This window comes from Squalius cephalus (assembly GCF_949319135.1).
Source record: "Squalius cephalus genome assembly, chromosome: 10".
NCBI lineage: Eukaryota > Metazoa > Chordata > Actinopteri > Cypriniformes > Leuciscidae > Squalius > Squalius cephalus.
The window spans coordinates 4675297-4699501 of record NC_137131.1 but is presented as its reverse complement, the minus strand read 5'-3'; the positions used below and the strand labels follow the sequence as shown (position 1 = coordinate 4699501).

Sequence of the window (24205 nt, the reverse complement as noted above, 5' to 3'; positions counted from 1 at the left end):
AATATACTATCAAAGAAATGGCCATGTACCTGCTTGTCTCATTTATAAAATGTTTCTCCTTTGGCAAGCCTCTTATTTTCTTTGTTACTCTTCAGTTAAAATTGACTTAATTTCAGCTATCTACACAAGTGAAGAAGCTCATATTTGCTTATCGTAGCTTTTTCATGTTTTTTCAGCAAACAGAAGGTAGCCTCTTGTGCATGGATGAGATTAATTAGGTCCAATTTTTGTAACAAGAGATCCATTTTGAAACAGATGGTGGTGAAAAAAGTGTTTTCCTTCTGCAAGAAAAAAAGGTCACTTGGGCCAAAGAGGAGAAAGGTGTGCTTATTTGAGCCCAATGTAACCACCCTGCTCTGTACATCTCTGCTGACATCGGGTGTTTTTACAATCTGTGTGAAGATGTAATACCACATACAAGTTGAAATTGGGCAAATTTGATGTGGTTGTTGTTGTGACAAAAACCAAACCATTTGGAGATTAATTCTCCTGAAAATACTGTGGCACTATTAAAACACTTTTCTTTTTATTTAAACTGTCCGACACAGCAACAATGTTCAGGAAACTTATTTGAAAATAGTCATTATTTTTTGTAGTTCTGCAAGAAATTACACACATTTCATCTGTATTTATATCAATTAAAAAAAGAAATTGATATGCATTTTTAAAAGCTGTCCTTGGTGGTATTATATCACATTCTCCTTCAAGCCTCCTTTCAAACCCGTCTCTCCCTCCTTTCTCCATTCCCATTGCTCAGTGTTTGTTCTCAATAATCCTCCACACTAATGTGGACGGATTCATAATTAATTTTCTTTCTGCGGTTTGACCTCGATTCTCTCCGGCGCTCTGTCTCTTTTGCTTGCCATGTCCGCACAGGTCTATTTTTAAAATGCTTTTGGGAGGGCACAGACAATCTAATGCCTAGTACTCAGACTGGTCATCCCAAGAGACCCCATTTTCATCCGCTCTTCGTTCTCTTGCTCATTTTTCACTCTATCCTGTCTCTTTGTCCCATGTCAATATCTAGTTCATCATTTAGTCTCTAGTCTGGTGTTTCTATCCGCTTGTCTCTCTGTTCTTTAAGGAATAGTCATCATTTACTCCCCCTGATGTCGTACCGGAACCTTTTGGAACACACACTGAGAATTTTTGAAGAATCTTCAGAATCTTCATATAACCACACCAACCATTGGAGAATCAGTATTTCAACTTATTTTCACTATAATAATATTTCATATTAAATGCAAAATATTAGTCTAATTTTCCAATTAAAATATGAACAAATAATGTAACTTGAGAAGCAACACTTTTCAACTATAAATCTGCCAGTGCAGACAAAATACACTTAAACAAGACTCAAGATTTTATGCAATGCTGCGTCTCAAGTCAATTTAGCATGTTTTAAATATTGGTTGATTTACACTGTCATTCCAGAGTTTTGGGGTCAGTAAGATTTTATTTAAAAAAAAAGTACTTTACTTCTACTCTGTAAGGATGTGTTAAATTGTTAAAAAATGACAGAAAAATCTGTTATAATGTTTGAACTTATTTATCAAAGAACCCTGAAAAATGTATATTATTTCAAATTTGAATAATATTTCACAGTATTACTGTTTTTACTGTATTTTTGATCTAATAAAGAAAAAATGTAACCTAACCTAACACTAACCTAAGTGCATCATAGCCTCAAAAACAACTAAGCTAAAGAAACAAATCTATGATGCCATTGTTGTCATATTTTATTGCTGATTTAAAATGTGTTATTTAAACAATCTTGACATAAGCTTTGATTTTCCCATTCAAGTAGACACGATCTGTACTTGTATTGGAAATGGCAGAAAGATGGCAGCCAAGTGAACTGATTTTAAAAACAACTTGGAATAAAGCACATAAATCTGGCTACTTTTTTGTGGTGTTTCATTATTTTTAGAAACAAAAGTATTGACAGAAATGTGTGGAATAGGCTGCATGAAGATTCTTCAAAACATATTTTTTGTTTCACAGAAGAAAGACATTCATACAGGTTTGGGATAACATGATGGTGAGTAAATGATGACAGAATGTTCATTTTTGGACAAACTATTCCTTTCCCCCTCTCCTCTCTCTCATGTGACATTTCATCATTCTATCTTGCAAAAGGAGAGTCATTATTACTCACTGGTCCCTGTGTGCACTGGCGTCAGCAGCAGCCATCAGTAAACACACATACATTACTACAAACGCTTCGGAGAGTGACAAATACACCTATCACCGCTCCACATATTACACGCCGCATTCTTGATGTCACTCGAATAAACATTTGTCTGTGTTATGTGTTAATCATGGCGTCTCAGCGCACTGCTTTCAATTGCTTTATATATCACTGTCTCTGCGCTGTTCTTCTGGCACTCATTGCATGCAAACTTTTTAAACAGATGCTCCATTCTTGCATGCATGAGTATGTACAAGAGTTAGTGCTGACTAGAAGAAGGTGAAAAGTATGTAGGGAATGTTTATGCATCTAAAATAGAGCGCAGAGGTGACAGCTTATCTTTGAAAGTGGTGGAGAATGGAGATGATCTTCTGTTCAATTACAGTTATTTCTCTCAGTTTAGCTGGTTCTTTTTACCTGCATTTTGAGAGTTTATAGAATGTAGAACTCAACATCACAGTCCTTGCTAATTATACAGTGGCCCCAAAAAGAATTTGGACATTTAAAAGTGCAGTAAGCGATTTCTGAGAAACAATGTTGATATTTGAAATCAACCCAAACAAACACGCCCCTCCCTTCATTGCTCCGCCCCCCAAAACGCATAAACGTGCAATGCAAGAGTGGATGTCCCTTTATCATAGCTGAAGCCAAGCAAATGAATGCTTAGCGAAAAATAAAGCCAAGACGAAGAACGAACGACAAAGAAGGACAAAAAAAAAAGAACATACAGTACACAAGAGTATATGTAAGCAAGAGTTGGTTGTTAGTCGCCAGCAGCTTCAGAAAAACAATGGCACTAAAACTGTCCTGTTACTACAGCTAACATTACCCAACAGTATATATTGGTTCTGTGAAACATAGCAAAACCAATATCACTCCGAGCAGAAACAACTCAACCTCTGCGTCCGTTTTCAGGCCTACCCGCTTGGGTCTCTCCAGCACTGGAAAGCTTTTCTAATATTAATGTCATTCCTAAAGCTCTTGCCTGATCATAGCCCTTCTTTTTCCAGTGATATTCCTCTGACCTTTTCTCTTCTGTAATGTCTCTCAGCATCTCTCTTTCTACAGTCTTTCTTCAAACCTCCCTCTTTTTCACTCTCTCTCTCCTCCCACATCATGTGTGGACACGCCCCCTACTGCTGATTGGCTCACGCTCTCTCCTCCTCCATCATGGGTGGACACACCCCCTACTTCTGATTGGCTATAAGTGTGTTGTGGTGCTTGGTCCGATCCCCATTCAACAGCGTTTTTCAGAAATCGCTTACTGTACCTTTAAGTCACGCTTAAAAATGCATGAATGTCATTGCATATGAAATATCTAACCTAAGTGGCATTTAGCACACACTTTTCAAGCGAAACATTTTTAAATGATACAACAATATATCTATGGTTGTCAAACCTGTGGCAACTTTGTTAAAACACTTGTGCATTCACACTGATAGTTTCTGACAAAATGCAGTATGTATCAAATATGATTTTATTCAGGACATCTAATATGATCATATTTTTGGTCCATGCACCATGAGCAGTTCTGCTTTTGGAGTTATAATTAGAGCACTTTCTGCTTTCTAGGGCATTTTGACAGGTCCATTACGTAAATGTCACTCATATGACCTCTTTCAAACTTCCTGCTCCCCAAAAGATGACTTTACTGATAAAAGTGGGAGTTCAGGCAAGATATTCTGATCTTAGTAAATGTAACTGAGAAAGTGCATCAGTCTTTAATTTAGATGCATCCTATTTTTGTTTTAATAACACAAAAGCACAAGAAACTATGCTTCTATATCTGTATAACAGCTGCAGACAGATTATAGAACACTATATTTATTTTTTTACTTTTTGTAATTCAATTCACTTTGTTTCACTTTATTGTTGGAATTTCTTAAAAAAAAATTGTCTCGCATCCCACAGCGTTTACATTAATCCACATCAATCCACTTCCACATAAATTAATATGTCACAATACAATACATAATACAATAATAGTAAATGCATGACTGGCTGCAGTGCATCAATTTTGTCCTTTCTATTTTTCAGAACCCTGAGGCCTACAACTCTGATTTATTCATTTATTAATGCTCTGTAAAATTGTAATATTGTCAATGTTTTTATAAATGTAACTTTTTATATCATGTGTTTAAGGGCAAAAAGCCCAACTTTATCTGGCCTAAAAGGCAAGTTACAAATAACATCTAAAGGAAACAGCATAAAATAGACACTAGATACTGAATAAATATTACAGAAACTTCCACAGAAGTCTATCAAAAAATACCATTGAATCGAATCAACCTTGCGCAATGATTTTCCATCACTGTTGTTTGTCAGACCTCAGACTGACAGCGCGTGTTTATTTCAAATATGTTTTACTCCATTATGTATTCATGAGAACCATAAGATGCAATGTAATATAGTAAAATATCCTCAGCAGTGGCAGCCAAAACTGTAATCCCCATGCTCCATAAACTGTGCAGTAATCCAGCTGAATTCGGCTGGATTTTACTCCCATGATGGACCTGCACAAGAAGAGTGCTCAACTGCATTGCGTAAGGTGAGTGGGGAGTTTTTGTCTGTTTGTGAATTTCTAATAGATCTCTGGGTATTGGACATGGAGTTTGAGGGGAAATTTATGCAAAATCGACCGTCGGTTGAGCACAACATATTGCTATTTTTATGTAACTGAACATACTGTTTTGAAGTGAACTACACAAGCACATTTCAGAAGTTTTTTGTCATAAATGAGTGGTTCTTTTTTTTGGATTGTTTTGCATGAAACATCATGTCATCTACTTTAGCATTAGACAACCACAAAGTGTCCAAATACTTTTTTAGTCTTCATTTTGAACCAAATATCTCTTGCTTAATCATGTTTTGTTTGAAAAGTAAAATAAAATTAAACTTTTGTTATCTAAAGCAATGACAATCATGCATGTCTTACTTTTTTGGCCCTACACTGAAAAAAATAAAATAAAATAAAATTATTTTATATATAATTTATATATATTTTAATATAATTTATATAATTATTTAATATAGTGTTTATTTATAAACACTCAAAATGATTTATAATTACCGATAATTACAAAGAATTGGCAAGTAATGCATAGAATTAAATGTGAAATTTTGAAGTAGAAAGAATGAAATATATTTCCTTGTAAAACGTACACTAATAATCTTTGATTTATTTGAAAAATCTCTTTACCGTGCAGTACTGGTTGATAATCAGTTTGCTTAATGAAATAAAAGGACAAAACTGTAGTTCATCTAGGCAACAAAGCATATTTGTCTGAACTAGCCCAAACCTGCAAATATCTTCTCCATTTATGTATCCAAACTTTCTGGCACATTGGAACTGAAGTTAAACAGCTATTGTCCTCCACAGAGCTAAAATAAGACTGCATCGCGCAAAACCCAAAACCTGTGGCTTTGATGTGACACACCAGACGGTGTCCAGATCTGAAATGAGTTTACAGTACGTCTACACAGAATTCTGGATTTCATTCAGAAATGGAGCCAGCAGAGAAAAGGTTTATTACTGAGAAAGGGGTTTATATGGTTGGTTATGTAACTTATGGGAATACCTCAAACACGTTTTATTTATTGCTTGATATAGCAGCTATAAGCACAATCTCCTGACAGTAAAGACACTTTTAATGCTTTTCTTGTGTTATTGGATGAGCATCCCTGTTTCTAGAGGAATGTAATGCAATAACACATGCAGTGTATCCCAAATCAATAAAATGGGAACGTGAGACTTTTGATTCCTGTATAACAGTGATTCCAATCTAGGGGCATTTAGGTCCAGAGGGTACATGTAATGATTCTGATTTTGATTTGTTAAACTGATAAAACAGAAACGTATTATATAGTATCTCATGTTTTTTTTAGCTGGAAAAAAAAAAAAGAAAGATTTTGTCTGTAGCTGAATATAAACTAAAGGCTGAGTAAAGAGGTAGATTTGTGGTTTTTCTTTACTCATCTCACCTGCACTTTTCCACAATTTTATACAACAGTCCTTCCTAATTTTATCCCATCAAATGTATCAGCCAATCAAACCGATAACAAACTGAATGCGGTTGCAAAATAACAGATTCTATATTTGTTCAGTTTGAGAGGAAGCATCTTCTTTGTGAGTGTTTTTTACCCTCAGTATTAATTGTTGTAGTTTAAAAGTGAGCCATTGTGATGTGGTTATTTTTTTTTTACGATATTAATGATAATGCTAAGTATAATAAGAGTTGAAATGAACACATTTCTGGTTTGTTGTGGATGAAAGCTTGTTTCACGCCGCACATAAGTACACCCCTAAAAATAAAGGCTCTTTATTGGCATCGATGGTTCCATGAAGAACCTTTAAAGTGGAAAGGATTCAGTCAGTTAAGTGTACATTATTTAATAAACTGATTTCCACTTAAACATCCATAGAACCTTTCCATTGCACAAAGTGGGAAAAGTTATTAAAATGTTCTTCACACTAAGAATTTTTATTTATTTTAAGAACTGTTCACTGAAAGGTTCTTTGGGGATCCAGAAATGGTTCCTCTATGGCATTGCAGCGAAAACCTTAGGGTTCTTGACTCGATTTTCAAGAATGCTTAATGACTAAACGGTTCTATATAAGGAGAAATGTCTCAAATGATTGCATAAGTTTTTCTAGTGATAAAGTATACGAGCTGCTTAATTAATACAGTCTAATGAAAAGTTTAAACTAAAATCCCTAAAAGGTTCTGTATATGAAACGTTTCTATATCGAACTTTCTATTCTAAGAGTTTACATGTGCTGTTGGTTGTGTGTCGGGCCTTACTGATGGGACTATAAAGGTACAATGATTTCTAATACTCACTTTCCCTCTGAGCCGTAGCTGTTCATGCTGTCCTCGATGGACTCGTGGCTCGCCTGCCGGACCGTCCGACTGGGCATCTCTACAGCCAGCCCCGTCTCTGTACTCCTCTGAATGCTCTTTAACCTGCGGCCCTCGGGGTCTGAAACAAGGAAAGAAAGGTAACTTCACCAAACCAACGTTTAATTCATAAGATGTTTTTCTTTATATTTTTAGCTTGTTGCCTACTGGCTGAAGTCTCTTTGATTTTTAGTCCCTCCTTCAATGTAAGTTTGTGGGATTTTTATGCCTGTTCCAGTAGGTAAAAATTGTGAATTTCATCACACTTTCTCTTCATCAAGCTGCATGATTTAAGGTATCATTCATGTATGTAGGACAAACAGTTCTTCATGATTCTGGATAATTTGAGAATTGAAGTTTGTTTGTTTAAAATAGAGATCATGATTCTCCTACGATTCAGAGTAGACAAATAAACAATTTAATGTAATTTACTGGAGGTTCTGACAAAATGTAAATTGCTGTAGTCCATTTAAAAAATACATTTAATTAATTTGTTTTAAGTACTTTTAAAAAAAAATCGTTTTGAATGAATGATTAAACGACTCACTCATAAAGACTTGTTTCATTAAGTCAAGTCAAGTCAAGTTTATTTATATAGCGCTTTTCACAATACAGATTGTATCAAAGCTGCTTCACAGTATTAAATTAAAATAATACATCAATGTTTGTTTCTAGTGGAAAACGTCCACGTTTGGTAATGCTGATCAATAGTATTGTTGATTGATTGATTAATTAAATCCCCATTACTGGATTTATTGGTGTTATTGAATTAATCCCTTGAATGAATGATTCAGTGACAAATACATTTGTAGCAGTCAATTGTCGCCACCTACTGGTGTAACAATGTAATTAAAACAGTCTTTATTTGAACTTCAACGTATTTGATCCCTTCCATAGAAATCAGTGTTTATATCTGAACTATAAACTTTTATCCCAGTGCGTCTGTCATAATATGAATATTTGCAACACAGAAATAACAATACCGTGTGGCCGAAAACACTGTTTGGTGTTCATGCCTAAACATGATAACTGCTCTCTCTGGTCAGCGGCAGCGCCAACTCAGATCTGAATGTTCTCTGTGATCGGATTTGTCAAAGGTTTCGAATCGTTGTCATTTAGGAATGAGGTCGCGTGTAAAATGCTCTAATATATTCTTGATATTCTTGTAGGCTATTTCTGTCTGAGCAGTAAGGCACTGGAAAAAGCAAGTTATATCAAATCCTCTCCATATCATAGCGAATGAAATGTTGTGATAACATTGCTGCCAGGTAGAGCACTGGTTGTAATAAAAATAAATCCTTTAGAAAATATAATCTTCTTGTATAATGCAAGTGTGTAGTGGTGCCTTATTGAACTCAGATAGCTTAGAGGACAGATTCACAAAGCCTGAACTTTTCCTAGTAAAGGTGAAGGGGATCAGCCGCAGACTGATCGCTTTACTAGCCCATGACCTCATGAATATATTTCTATTCAGAGAATGATTTTCAGAGTAATTTCAAAGCTGGATGTCATATCATAATGGGTTTTTTTCCCTGTTCCCCATATACATCAACATAAAACATGACCCATTTTACTTCCGTAGACTAACCCATTTATGAGCGTTATGGATGGTGAACCTGATTTCACCAAGTGCTACAAGTACAACATCTTTGTTGATCCTGAAACAACATTCCAATCAACCAATCAGATTTGAGGAACAAGCTTACAGTTTACGTCAGGTTTAGGCTTACAACCAGGGTTAGATGTTTCTACATCAGTGTTATTTACCTATCATTTCCCATTGATTTTAGGGAAAACATATGGGTAGGGTTAGGTTTAGGGGTATGGATAGGGTTAAGACAGAATTTTTAGACAGAAAATGTTGATCCAGGAACATCTGTCTTGGCAAAATCACTGTGACCTGTATGAATTTTTTTTTTTTTTTTGGGGGGGATTGAGGTTGAATCCCTCAAAAGAAGGATGTTTGATGTCCAAATTTTATTTTATACATAAATACATACACACGCACACTACTGTTATAAAAAACATTAACAGGTGAGTACACTATTTTTTTTATGTTTTTGAAAGAAGTTTATTATTTGATCAAAAAAACGTAAAAAGTATTATTGTAAAAATCATCAAAAAGTAAAAATCATTCTAATATGCTGATTATCTGTTCAAGTTAGAAAGAAAAAGAGATTACCAATGTAGAAAACAGTTGTGCTGCTTACTACATTTACATTTACACTTTTATCCAAAGCGACTTACTATTTTTGAGGAAACAAAACGTGATACTTTTTTCAGGATTCTCTGACGACTAGAAAGTTCAAAAGAACAGCATTTATTAGAAATATAAATGTTTTGTAACATTATAAATATCTGTTATAATGTAACAGAAAGTAAGATATAAATATAATATATATAGTCATCACTGAAAACACGTTATCCATTGAAACGTGTTCTATCTGCATGGTCACGCTCACTCTGTAGTGATGGGAATCCAGCCATTTTCACAGCTTTTTCCTGGCCGTGGTGGAGCACATGACCTAGTTAGGCGGTTCCTAAAAATACAGTCCTCTTTTGTCTCATCCTGCATTTCTGGTGCGTTCGGCACATGCTAACTAGCATGTCATCGTAACCTTCCAAAACAGAACATCGTGTATCAGGAAACGCACTAGAAATGCCAGGGTTGCTATGGGAGACAAGAGCAGTGTGCTTCAATGGATTTCTCACTCTCTCTTTCTCTCTTGCAGTGTTTATTTAGTGAACATGCTTGAAACAATGATTTAATCTTTTCACAAAAAAAGTCACATTTCAGGAAGTGTGTGGGCAAAAACTTGATTTTTAGATGTGCATTGTACATGCGATTGCCACCACAATCCTAGGGTCTTCAGTGTGGCCTCCAGGGTGTTGCTAGGGTGTTGCTAGGATGTTCTGATCGGTTTGAACATGCTGTTATGTGGCTGCCTGGGAGTTGATTGGTGGTTTTCAGGGCAGCTGTTAAGTGGTTTCTAGAATGTTCAGGGATTTGCATGCTGGTGTTTAGGGAGTTCTAAGTGGTTGCTAGGGAGTTTGGTGCATTCCAGGGTGTTGTTAAGTGGTTTCTAGAATGTTCTGGGTGGTTGCTATGTGGTTGCTAGGGATTTGTTTGTTGGTGTCTAGGGAGTTCCAAGTGGATCGCCAGGGCGTTGTTTGGTGATTTTTCACAGTATGAGCAAAAATGAATTGGCTCTAAAACACTTAATTTGGACATTAATTATATCTTGTTTAAGTGTGATGTTTCTGATCCCTGGACATCTCTCACCAACACTTGCAATTACAAATAGGTCTCACCGACAACAACAGATAAAGTATCTCATTTCATCAGTATGGCCAACAGCCATTAATCAAAGTGGCATTCATGAATTTACTGCAAAAAAATAAATAAATAAGAGGCTTTTCTAACAAGCCCTTTTAGTTGCTATCTCATCTTGCTTGTGGTTTATGGCCCACACTTGTCAGTTGTTTAGATTTATAATTTGATTAAAAGAACAAAGAGGCTTATAGAAAACCTATTATCAGACTTAAGACCTACTGCTAAAGCAGAGTGATATGTGAGTTAAAATGCAAATAGTTGCATCGTTTGCTTGATTAAAGGAATAGTTCATTTATGTCATTTACTCACCTTCATGTCATTCTAAACCTTTTTTTTTTTCTTCGTGAGAAATTCTTTTCCAACAAGAGCTTTCAAGCTCCAAAAAGGACACAAAAGCACCATAAAAGTATAGTTCTCATCACTTGTGTGCTATATATGGATACTTTTATGGCGTTTTGGAGCTGGAAAAGAGCATCAAGAAAGTTTACTTTTGTTGCACAGCAAAAAATTAACGACATAATTTTTATATTTGGGTGAACTGTCTCTTTAAGAGCACATTGTGTTGATGTGTCACTAATGGACTGCACACTTCCCAGATTCAGATGAACAGGAATAGGATGCTCTTAACTTCGGTTTGATTTCAACACAGCTTGCTGAAGATCATTAAGGCACTCATTGACTGTCATCTAAATGTGCATGTCAGTTTTCTAGTTTGTCCATGCTATCGATCATGCCATTACCTCTCGTTACCTCAGCCTGCCTTAATTACCTATTAACTCTTTGATAAATCAGTAGCACTAGAGGCCTATTGATCTACAGTGATGTTGATAGATGCCTGGTTGGAGGCTATAACCTCTGTGCTTTCTAATCAGATGCAAAATCTAACACTACTACTGTTGTAGTAAAGAGGGATATCCAGACCTTTCTTTCTTTCTTTCTTTCTTTCTTTCTTTCTTTCTTTCTTTCTTTCTTTCTTTCTTTCTTTCTTTCTTTCTTTCTTTCTTTCAAAGCTTTTCAGTCCAAAGCACTGTTTTTTATACAACTATTTGTTAATGGAAGTGGTTGATTCTCACAAAACCTGTCAATTACGTCTTATTTCATTTACATTACTGTAAAGGCATTTCATATTATTTCCTTTTTTTAACATTTCAATTTTATTTATTTTATTTCTAGGACATTTTTACCCTACAAGTTTCTCATTTTGAGTTTTTATGTTCAATTCCCTGTCAACAAAAATATTTCACTATATTACAGAACCAGAATTGAGAATAATTGGAATTACAAAATACAAAAACAACTTCCAGATGCATTATGGGAAATCTATGCATTATGGAAAATGGGAATGAATAAAATTAAAATGAATAAAAGGCTCCCTTTTCTTCAAAATATTTACTCTGAAGTCATTTTTTAATGCTCCATTTATGAATGTGTTAAAATCATTTTAAAAGCCCCAAATACACAAGTATTAAGCATGTGCTGGTATGAGAGCCCATCTGTTTAATCTCAGTGGAGGGTCGGATCATACACAGATGCGTCCGTCTTAGCCAAAAATTATGCCAAATATTTACTCATATACTGGCATAATTCAGCTCTGACGTTTTCCATACAGGCTAAAAGAGAAGTGAGCTTCAGGAGTCAGGAGACAGTGATCTGAGCTATAAATGGATACAAGGGGGGGAAATGACCCCAGAAGGTCATTTATCAGAAGCAAATATATGAGAGTTATATTAATATACCTGAGATATTTCTGGGATTTTATGAGTTTGATTTTTCATACTGGAGCTTCAGTAACTGCAGACCAGACACAAGAGTCTGTTCATGGCGGACATTAGATTAAAACATTTGTCTTGTGTTTTATAATTGGAGTATTTTATCAATGTTGATGGTTTAAATCAATCTATATTTATAGAATTTATATATTTTCATTATTTGATTAGCATTGAACTGAAAAATAAAGTAAGTTTTTTTAAAGGTTCCTAATCTATTTTATATGCATCAAAAGTAAAAGAAAATACTTGAATTTTCTCATAATATACATTGCGAGTCTGAAAATGGTTTGTTCGAAGATTCTAAAACCCTCGTTTCTGAGAGCTACTCTGATTGGTCAGATGGCTCAGTCTGTTGTGATTGGTCAACAGCTTACAGCGTGTGTTGGAAACTAAACGTCCATTACCATATCTGAATTTCAGCTCCAGAGGCTTCCTCAGCACTTGATACACAGTAATACGAACAGTAACAATGGCGTTGCGATTTTTCCGTATCAATTCCACTACGAGTCCTCATCTTTTTGAAGTGGAGGCAAAGTGGATTCGCAGCGCTGAAAACATCGTCTTCTCGACATGTCGACAACATGAACCAATCTCTTCCAGTCTCAGCTACAACTACAGTGTTTGAGGGCGGGGTAAAGTAGATGTTGTTTGTGGGCAGCCAATGAAGACCATAGGCGGGCATTATGCAAATTTGTTTGTTACATTGTTACGTATTTATGTTACAGGAAGTGAGACTGGAATCGCTGACGACTCGTTTCAGTCAGTTCAGAATCGATTCTTTCTTTTAGGAGACAACTTTTGTTGTCGTGCACTTTGCACTATTTGTGCACTATTTGTCGTGCACTTTGAACTTGAAACTTTTCCGACATTTTACATTCACAAACAGCTATATTATACTCTACATTAAAGGTAATATCTGAAAAAGCATAATAGAGGCACTTTAATACACTCAAAAAAGTGTACAAGACTGGATGGGGAGATTAAATGTTGAAATTAAGTGTTAATATTTATGTTCTTGGGCAAGATGCAAATGTGATGTCTTATTTGAAGCTCTGTTGGGTTGGGTTTTAAATTAGTTTGTTGAAGTTTTGGAGGTTACCGTTGTGTGGTGAAGAGTGCCACTTGTTTTTAGGTTGAGGACGTGTATGTACAGAATAATAATTCTATTGGAGTTTATTTAATTCCGTTAGACTTGTGCTAATGAAGGTATTTGAAGCAGAAAGTCTGCTGATACTCTAATGAGAGTTAGTTGACATGCAGTTACTTGTCAACAGAATCTTCAAAAAGGACCATCAAAATAAAGTGTTACTGTAACTCTTTGCCTTTAATGTCAATGTATTAATTTCTTAAAAAATACTTCCTTATTCTATTTTAAAATAGCCTTTTATTATTAATTTTTTTGCCCTTTTGAGCATATGTTGCATCTCTGGACTTTTTTCTGCCACCATTTGTTTTGTGTTGCATTAGTATTAATTATTTGACAGAACCATACCGTGACAATAAAGTGCTTTTGAAATTGAGCGTAACGATAACAGGAGGTAAACCAGATCCAGGTTGTGACACAAAAGCCGGACTCAAACTCATTTTGCCTGCATGAGCACCACTACCACTAAGTCACAGCTCAAGACTTAATTGACTTTCAGAACAGCATGTTCATTGAGAATGTAGGCCACCGGATGCTGTTTCAGATACTTCAGTCATAATAACGTGTAGGCGGCATAACTGAGCAAGTGAGTGTCGACATTGTGTGAAGCTTCAAACAGGCTCGTTCTGCAGAGAGACTTAATGCTGCAAAACAGACATACCACGCTGTGATTTACTACACAAGTCAACAGCCTCTTAAACTGATGTGCTCTCTGAACGCTTCTGCCAAGCGGTGTATTAAAAACAAATGCATGTTTGGTTAGGATTTTCAATTATGATCTTCATTTGTAACATTGGGTGCACACCTGTTATTTCATTATTCCATCATTATGCAGATATAATTGTCATTATGGTATTATATTGCCTCTAATTCTAAATGAATTGATTGTGAAGGACGCACTCCCTGCTAGTACGTAATGCTATTATTTTTATTTTGTATCCATTGGTCTATGATGGTGAATCTCACGCAAGCCTGTCAAGAACATACTGGATCGCCCCAAACTAAAAAAAAGATCAAATATAAGTTATGTTTTAAATCCTATATTATTTATATGGTAAGTTATATTTTGTATAAAGAAAATTTAGCCAAAAAATTCTGTATCACAGTTATTAGATTCTAACAGGATTTCCTATTCAGAATAATAGTAAATAATAATACAAAATAATTACAATGTCACAATCCAAAAAAAGAGTATTCATTTCTTTTTCATTTTTGGTCTTTTTGTTAGCATCCGTTGCATTCTTATTTTTATTTTTTTTTATTGTAGTTTTATTAATATTTTAGAATAGATTTTATTTCTATATTTTTATTTTACTGTTAATTTTAGTTTAATGTCGTTTTGTCATTTTATTAGGTTTTTTTTTGTTGTTGTTTAAATATTGCTATTTAGGTTTAATTTATTTTTATCTCATTTTTTGTTTTTACTTATTTCCAGTTAACATTTTAAGGCAACATTTCTAATTTTCATTTAGTTTAAGTTTTATTTTATTTCAATTAACAGAAATGTTTTTAATAGTTTTAGTTAACGATAATAATCCTGCTCTGTACCTTTCATTATTTCGCAATAATTATTTCACCCCAAGCTTAAAAAAAAGTGAAAGAAATATAAGTTATGTTTTATATTACATTTGCATTATTTTATGTTATAGTTTGCATAAAGAATATTAAGCATAAACATGCTGTATTACAGTATGAGGTTCTTATTAGATTTACTATTCAGAATAATAGTCATAATGTCAAGAATATGTCTTAATAGGCTTTAATTTTCTTTTTTTCTTTTTCTTTTGAGGTGAAATGTGGCCTGGACCTGTTTTTCCGAGATTCACTCACAACCATATGATTATTGATGATCAAAATATAAGTCCGTAACATGATTCTTACTTCCAGGCTGTAGTAAAGGACATGACAGCAGGTAAATCTGAACATTTGTGCACAACCATCTGTTGTTGCTCCCGCGCGTCAGTGTATCGCTGTGCTTTCCGACTGCATATGCCAACACAAAGGGTGCAGAGCAAATGCACCTGTACGCTACACCCAAAAGAGAGATCAATCAGTGCTGCTGCAAGGCTTGTGTGAGAAGAAATCGAATCAATTTTACATCCTTAAAATCAAATCAATTTACCTGCAAAGCATAATGCATCATTTATTTTTCATTTAGAGAATGAAGTGCAAGTGCAAAATATTATTATTCTTTTTCTTTTCTTTTTTGCTCTAAGTGTGTAGTGATTATATTTTCTGCTTTCTTTTTCATTTTAGTTAAAGTTTTAGAACATTTGTTGTGTTTTCGTCATTTATAATAGTTTTTGTTTTTTAAAATGTCTATATACCGGTAGTTTTTATTTCAGTTTTATTTATTTTTAGCACATGGTTAAACTAAATGAAAATAAGAAACGTTGCCATCGCAAATATGTTTATTTTATATTTTTTTCAGTTAAAGTTTAATTAATGTCAAGTGGCATTTTTTTTGTGGTTTTAGTTTCAGTTTTAGTAAACTATAATAACCCTTTTTCTGCAAAACTGATTCAAAATATAATAAAAACTATAACATTATCTCAATGATACTAAAATAACACACAGAAATTATACAATTAATATTTAAGCATGAAATATTTCATAGCCATATTGTGTACGATCTTAAAATGTCGACTGATGATTGAAACTAGACCTTTGTAGAAATGTCAGCATTAAATTCTTAAAGCATGTACCTTGCATGCTTGTAATCAAAGTAATTTAACTTTTAAACACATTGTGATAAAATGCTACAGTAGTGACCTTATTAAAACCTTAGAAAATAGAAAAGGCCTCTGATTATTTGCTGAAAGCATTTCATTTTACATATTTATGATTTTTATGTATGCGTAGGAATTAGAACAAAGAATATTTCGTATATGAGATGCTTTTAACAGGAACAATGAATGATGATTATATTATGAGTCAGAATAGGCATCAGTGTGAAACAGGGAATTTGATTATCTGATTGGACAGACTGTTGTCTTCACATTGGCATCATGTGATAGATTTCTCATCCTGGCTGACTTTTTTCTCTTTTCCACTTGGGAAAAAAACAACAGATTGCTTTCTCACCTGTGCATGATTGCTGGGAATCGAACATTACTTCAGCAGCCATTGATTTAAGTCCACTACACAGACACACACCAGCGCATATGGACTGATGTGAATCCACTACTGCACACTTATCACACTGACATTTTCTAAATAATTGAACTTGTGCATTGGAAACAGACATGCAATCTCTACCATAAAAAAAAAATTGTTTCGTGACATTTTCAAAAGCGCATAACATTTGATAAAGTGATGCCACTTCAGATTGTCTTTAACCAGACCCACTTGAATGAGACCCGATTGAGATATTATTGCATAAAGAATAAATAAACAAAAGGCTGTTAAAAAGTAAGAAATTAAACTTTTTTTACATTTTTACATTTTCTGAAGAAACGTGAGTGGTTCTTTATCATGCAAACCTTGATGCTAAGATGTTTAGGGTGGGTTTTGATGCCTTGGTGGATGCTAGAGTGTTGCTCACTGGCTCAAGTCAAACAACTCAAGCACAAGTCTCTGTGCTTCCAGAAATATACTGGTTTCTAATCTAAATATGGCTCCTTCAATGCAAGTCTAAAGTAAATTTGCCAGAAAATATAGGGTAGGGATTTTTTTTTTATAAACACTTTTTGTTATACTGGTATCTCTTCACATCCTGATAGCAATCAATAATAGAAGTGGTCTAAATATTAATACATGTACATCTTCTGTGGACGTCTCAGGGCCAAAAAATGTTCGTCCAATCGTTGCATTCGGTCCAAATGCAATGATAGGATGTCCTGCCTGCCTATCAATGTGTGTATTTCCATACCTCCGCGCACTTGCTAGCACAGACATCACATCATCTGCGCGTTCAATGAGGCTCTGCAGAGCTGAAGACAGACAGTCACAGAGCGCCGCAAACAAACAGCAGCTTTTACAGTTCCTCCTGAACCAAAACAACCAGTTTATGCTGCGCTCACTCCATGTTGTGACCGTACGAGATGGCAACGTTCTATTTATGCTTTTCTATTTCAACACAACACATTAATGCCGAAATAAATCTGCAGCAGTCACATGGTACAAGTAAGAGACCTGTAAGTTGTTTACGTTCATTATTATGTTATGTGCTTTGAGACATGAGGTAATTTAACACCGTCTCTCATCTCGTGACGCTTTGCAGACTCTGCTGTGCATGTTCAAGTGTTTTGAAGGAGACGTGGCTTTGGAGACGCTCTGAAGGGAGGGTGGGATCTCATGTTTTCAAAGCTAGCTCGCTATTGCTAGCCTCTCTGAAATAGCTTACCCTACCTTTAATAAGCTGTGTAATTTGTAGTAGTACATGTTTTGGAGCTTAAAAATGTATAATACACCAAAATGTGTGTAGTTTTAAACAAGTTACTCCAAGTAAAAATGCATTTTTTGTTTTGTTTAACCATTTATTATTATTTTTGTCTGTTATAAGATTTAGATTTGGCAACACATTGCACAGTGAAGACTGGATGCTGAAAATCCAACTTTAGTTAAAATAACATTTTAAAATCTAACAGAAAACAGTTATTTAAAGGGCTGTATATAAGAATTTTCATGTATTAATCGCTTTTTTTATTGCCAATGTGTGAACAGCTTGTAACGAAACTTCAAAAACGAGACCTTTCCTGACTTGTCTATGAAAGACTGTAGACTGATTTGTATGAGAAGGACTCGAGACGTTTTTGCCGGTGTAGTGTGACTGAATTAAGTGACCTACCCTAGTAAGCACTGTAGTGATTGTAGAGTTAGGATTAGGATTGGGATTAGGTGTAGGTTGGATTAGCTCAATACATCGCCTACTAAGGTCACATAATTCGGTGGTTCACAGAATTCGGCACAACACCTGGGGTGCGTCTCAGTCAGCTCCCGAGTTTAGTAGTCAGGGCACTGATCAGGGAGTCTGACATTTTAAGGACTGTCTCAATCGGAAAATCCTTCCAGTGCACTGAAACTTTGGCTCCCACAATGCACCGTGAAAACCAGGGAGCTTTGATGCTCACTATGTTCCAGTAGTTATGTTGTACGAGGTTGTTGTCATGTCACCATCAGTGTCCCAATGAATAGTGAGCCAGGCTCCTTACTGTCCTTTCCAGTGCCTGAATTTGTGTACTGATTGAGACGCACCCCTGGGAAATCCAAAGGATGTGATGATTACGCTCGCTCCCGATAGCCTCTTTCTTTTCCATTTTCCATGATAAGTCTCACATCGCCAGATCTATAGCCTCAAATATAATTTATAATCAAACTATCATAACAATGTCATTTTAATTATAGGCCTACCTCATCTGTCGACATGATGCCTGGGAATTGCAGAGCTGGTACAAACATATCCTCATCGCTACAATCAGATGCTTTCTTAACTGGTGTTTTCTCATCGCTGTCATTTTTGTTGTTCGTTTAGTTTGTTATTGAGTGGAAAGCGTGCAGCACATATTTACATATTCATCTAAATGTCGCTCTCAGCATCATGGGCGGTGTAGGGATTCTCGTTATCAGTATATCCCTGCAAAGGTATTTCCAACTTTTTACTTTTAAGGGAAGAACGAAAAGGAACTTAGTCGTGGGTCTGGAATTACGTTCAGTCTCTTGTGTGCACGAGTACAAGCAAGAGCAATACGTTGCTGGCTGCAGTTCACTTAATGGCCACCGGTGTCGCTAATAACATATAATCCCTATAAACATATAAACGTTTTTTGGGGATTTTTACGGTTGTGTACATAGATGAAAACATTCAGTGAACAGCCCATTAATTATGTTAAGACTGTCATAAGAACAAGTATGAACAACTAAATTAGTTAGTGGTAATCACTCTTACTTTTCAGTACCAAATTAGACCAATCTACGTTTTTATGTAACTGACTTTATGAAGTGTTATGAAAGTTATGAAGTGTCTTAAAAAATATATTTTGATGACTCACTTGTAAGAATAGTCTAAGCAGTTTATGCAACCTGTTTATATTCCCTCAGCATGAAGGTAAGATCTTACGGATTTATGAATGAACCGCTCGTTTTAAAATCTTCCCGGTCTACTGACATTTGTTATGACATCCGCCTCAAACTTTACAATGCTCATGATAACTTTCATTAACTCTACACTAAGTAAATCCACTTCAACAGCTAATTACTCTTCGACAGTGATGCCATAGAAATATACAGAGCTACCGCAATAATAGAAGTTCAAACAGCGCTTGTTTCTCTGACGCACATGTGTGACTCGGATTTTAAAATGTATAAATATATCTTCACCCATCATCCTTCACCTGGTTTTAAAACCAAAGACATGCTGATAATCAATGTCACCATTAAATCTCATAAACACGGACACACATGCACATTGGAGACGGATGCTGCGAGTATCAATCATCCTGACCTCCTCCTATCTTTTCCTCTGTCCTTGATTCACTACGCTCTCTTATGCAACAGAATGTGCGCCTGCCGCCATATGACATCTCGCTGATGGCGTGTGTGTTTGTTTGCGAGTTATTTTGAGCAGCAGCATCAATGCAAGACCTGTCAGTGTAGGAGGGTTAATAAGCCTCGAGACTTCAGAGCGTTTCGCTTTTCCTCGGTTGAGATTTGTTCCTGTGCTGGTGGAGGGGGGAGCGAGACATGTTGTGCTTTGGGATTTTTGGTACACATTGCATCAAACAGCGTTAACAGCAAACAGGATATGAAAGATGAAGTCTGAATGCGCCAAGACAAGCGGTGGGAGGCAACGTTGGGTCTGATGTGTGTCGCAAAGGCTTCGGGCCCTTCTTGTCGACGTGGCTGGAGAGCGAGTGTGTTATATAGGTGTTGATCCCCCTTATGTGGCTGTTAGATTAAATCTGAACACAGAATGAAGAAAAAAGGATAGGGTGAGGTCAGACTGAACATTGAAACTTTTACTTTGAGTGGTTTAAGTTTGAAAGGACACTAAGCAAAAATTGTATATGCTAAATAAACGTACCAGATTAAGTAATATCGCAATTATTTCCATGATCACACAGCACATATATTTGTATTTTACCACGAAAAATACCCAAAAATGTCTTTTTAGCCTTTATTTTGAATGTTGCTTTTAAAAATTCTACAAATGTTCTTTTTTTCTTTTGCTTAGGCAGGTTATTCTAGATCATTTCTTCAAGATGCGTGCAGTTTGATGCAAAAAGGTTTTTTTTTACCCACACTGAACGTAAAAATGCTTTGAAGTCCACGAAACTGTAGGATAACCCATATCAAAAATTATTATATGCAAAACAAGTGTCCCAGAAGTCGTAGTTCAATCATGTCTGTGATCACACAGAACTTATATTTGTATTTTCCCTTGAAAAATCCCCCAAATGTGTCTTTTTAGCTTCTTTTTTTCTATGCAGGTTTTTCTAGGTGATTTCTTCACGATATGTGCAGTTTGATGCCATTTCATGACCAGATGGGATGCAACAAAAGTTTCCAGCAAGTTTTTTTTTTCACCCTCACTGAAAGCAAAAATGCTGCAAAGCAACAACGTGAAATCCACATAACTGTGGCTTAACCCATTTGTCACGTAATGACTCACCTGTTCAATGCCACTTATGTGCCTTTTATTGAATTACATTTAATAGTGGTCTATTTTTTATTAGCGTATTAGATAGAATACCACAAAATTCAAATACCAAAAAGCCTACAATACCTTACAATAAAATTAAATAAATAGAAATAATAAAAAAATAGAGTCACATTTTCACTTTTAGTAAGAACAGGCAAATACATTGCAAAAATTTAGCTTTATAAAACGGATAGTTCCGGTCCTTAATTCTGATTGGTTGAGCCGCCCGAGGTGGTAATGCGGCCTCAGCGCGAATCACTCTTGTGTTTATTGCACATCTATTCCCAAGCCTCCAGTGCTAATTCCAAAACATAATTTGAGAGCTAGTAACAGAGACTTGAGCCACTAATAGCATACATAAAAACTTCCGTACATAAAAAAAAAAACGAAATTTTGTGTCAGTTTTTATCCTATTGTTAACTATATTTATTTGCTTGGTCAGTGTCGTTGTGAGTTTTGGTTCTTTCGCTGTTGTAGTCTGTACCTTGAAATAACTGAAATCATTTGGCGAAGTGATATGGAACTGTAATGCGGTCAAGACCTGCCAGGAACTACTTTAGTCGTGCTTTTCCATGAAAATAATTGCACACCTTATAACGTTTATCAACCAATCAGATTCAAGCATTCAACAGCCCTGTAGTATAAACCATTGTAAATTACTCTTATTGCTTTAGTCTATCTTGTGTTGTGCCTGGTTAGGACATATGTTAGTTTGGGTGCATAATGCTAGAACAAAGATGAGAACATAACTGTCTAGTTAAAGAGTGAATTGTAGTCATTAATGGCTCATTATTTAAAAGATCTATTAGCCTGCAGACTCCAGCAGTCGCCTCTCTGATAGCTTCGGTTTTATACATCTGTTTCAGTATGAGCCTTTGAGAAAGCATCATGTCTAAGTATTGCAATATCACCCTTGAATTTCTAAAGTATCAGATCAGTTGCAGAACTTGAGATGTGAAAACAACACAACCAAAGGACCCTTCAGCAGTTCTCTGACATGGACTGACAAAGACATCATTAACTCCCCTCATTCTTCTGATAAATGTATCCGTCTGAAGAGCATTAATATCATGCGGTAGTTCATTTTTTTCCACTAGATAATTTAGCTTCTATATTTGTGGTCAGAAATGTCCCGGGGTTTGAGCAGTGAGTAATGGGTGTTATTACGAAATCACTGGCGAGTTCATTTGTTACTGCATTTTCTCCTCCTTTTGAAGAAAACTTGTCAATCTTCATGTTCATAAACAACAGATTTAAATGATGGCAAACAGACCCAAATAGTGTTTCAAATAACAAAAATCAAAGAAAACCAGTCTTATTTCTTACAAATCCTCATGCATTTGCAGTCATCTGACATTCAGCAATAGGTGTTAAACTAAAGCACTTGCAATGTGTCGTTTGTGTTCCAGTAATTAGCATATTCATTAGTGCGATTTGCATTGATTAAGTTGATTTAGGCAAGAATGTATCAGCATAAAAAGGAGATGCGGTGAGCTGATTAGTTAAATGACAGACCTATATGTCTAAAACCAATAGAATACGCTAATAATTCAAACGCAAAACAGCAGAGGTCGTACGAATGTACAGTACAGCGTATAATTTGATGCGTATAATTCAACCTAAATTGATCTCAATTATCATGTATGCAATATTTTACAGACTAATATTTCCACTCTTGTAGTTCGGTTCGCTTTGTTTCGTTGGTCCAAACCAAAAAAACGTAAAAAATATTTAGTTCTGGACCAATTAGCGTTCACATTTTAACACCTAACCTAAAGATACCGAACCTAAAGGCACAGGAACCTGATTGGTCGGCTTTTATTACGTATATTTAGCGACGGAACTTGCTGAACATCAAAAACAATGCTGTGTTCTGGGCTAAATGCGCTCGTTGTATGTGCGTAGCTACATATGATGGTATTTAGACCAGCTGAGAACTCGTGAAGAGCATATAAAATGTGTAAAGGAGTCAAAACAGTGGCAGGAATCCCTCCGTCACACACACAAACACAGATCTGCAGTGAGGAGATGCGGTTCTGATGTCTGTGCTTAACTGTGATGGGCAACATCAAGACTATGACGAGAAAAAAACAGGTATATCTGAGCATTCTGTCCTTTTTAGGGTCTCATCTTGTGACATCATGTCCTGTTTTTGGTTTGTTTACATGTCTTTGGTCCGTATTGCGTTTGTAAGCGGAGCGAGACTCATCTTTTCAGTGTTCTCGGTCCGCTTGTTTGGTGTCACCATGATTCAGATGGCAGCGTTCACACTTATTCAAATGAACCGCACTAACAGAGCAATCGCACCAGGGTTCGTTTTAATCCAACCGAACATGCCAAGTGTGAACACACTTAGAGTAAAGTGAATTGAAGATACATATGAGTGCATGTTACTAGTGCTATAAGTGTGCACTGTTTTTGTAGCGTGTGTGTGTTTGTTTGAGTGTGATGCGCACATGTTGAACGAAGAAGATGATCAGCTAGGCACAATCTTTTCATGTCAATACTAGTCTCTCTCCTGCAGAGTAATCTGTAATCAGGGCGAGGGTAGAGAGAGAAAGTGAGCATGGGTGGGTGTGTGGATGTCTCGGATAGACGGCGGCTGTGTATAAGGTTTTTTGGGTGAGTGGACAGCAAATAAGGAAATGAGGGTGATCAAGAAAGGAGGAGAGCACACAGGGGCAGCGAGAGAGATTTATAGCATGCCTAGACTAAAAGCACTTGGGAAATTATGCAAAATTGCAAACCTAAAACACTCAGTAAGTAGCACACCGAGCAGTCGGAACATTTCTAATGAGCGCTAAATTAACGCCATGATGTCTGGTGATGGATTTGAGACAGACATTAACCTGCAATCAGACGTTCTTTGAAATGAGCCACAGCCGTACCCAGAGAAGATCACAGCTATATTAGCATTTGAGTGTCAACGCAGTGATTAAATGTCTTCATTAATAAAAACCTCTGTCTGATTAGAATGCCGGCTGAAGGAAGCGTTTTGTGTGTGCATATGCATGTATTCATCATAAGTATATATATATTTTTTTTTACCATTTCAGATTTAAGATTCGGATTTCAAACGCCACTCAAGTAAGCAACCACACCGTTTTCTTTATTGCATATCCAAAATGAGCAAGTTGACACGGCCATACACCCAAACCACGCATGTGGCCACATTTTTCAAGAGTTTGGGGGCTTGCAAACAACCCAAGACTGGCAAAGAAACTGAGCGT

At 35.8% G+C, this 24205-nt stretch overlaps 1 protein-coding gene across 2 annotated transcripts in view; it reads right to left on the bottom strand.

The window, feature by feature from the left end:
* Window positions 1–24205, bottom strand: part of rims4 (regulating synaptic membrane exocytosis 4) — a 45631-nt gene that overhangs the window by 5415 nt on the left and 16011 nt on the right. For both annotated transcript variants that reach the window (XM_079884213.1, XM_079884212.1), the window contains one exon: window positions 7033–7171. In XM_079884213.1, coding sequence (XP_079740339.1) covers window positions 7033–7171 — 139 coding nt within the window. The remainder of the gene's footprint in view (window positions 1–7032; window positions 7172–24205) is intronic.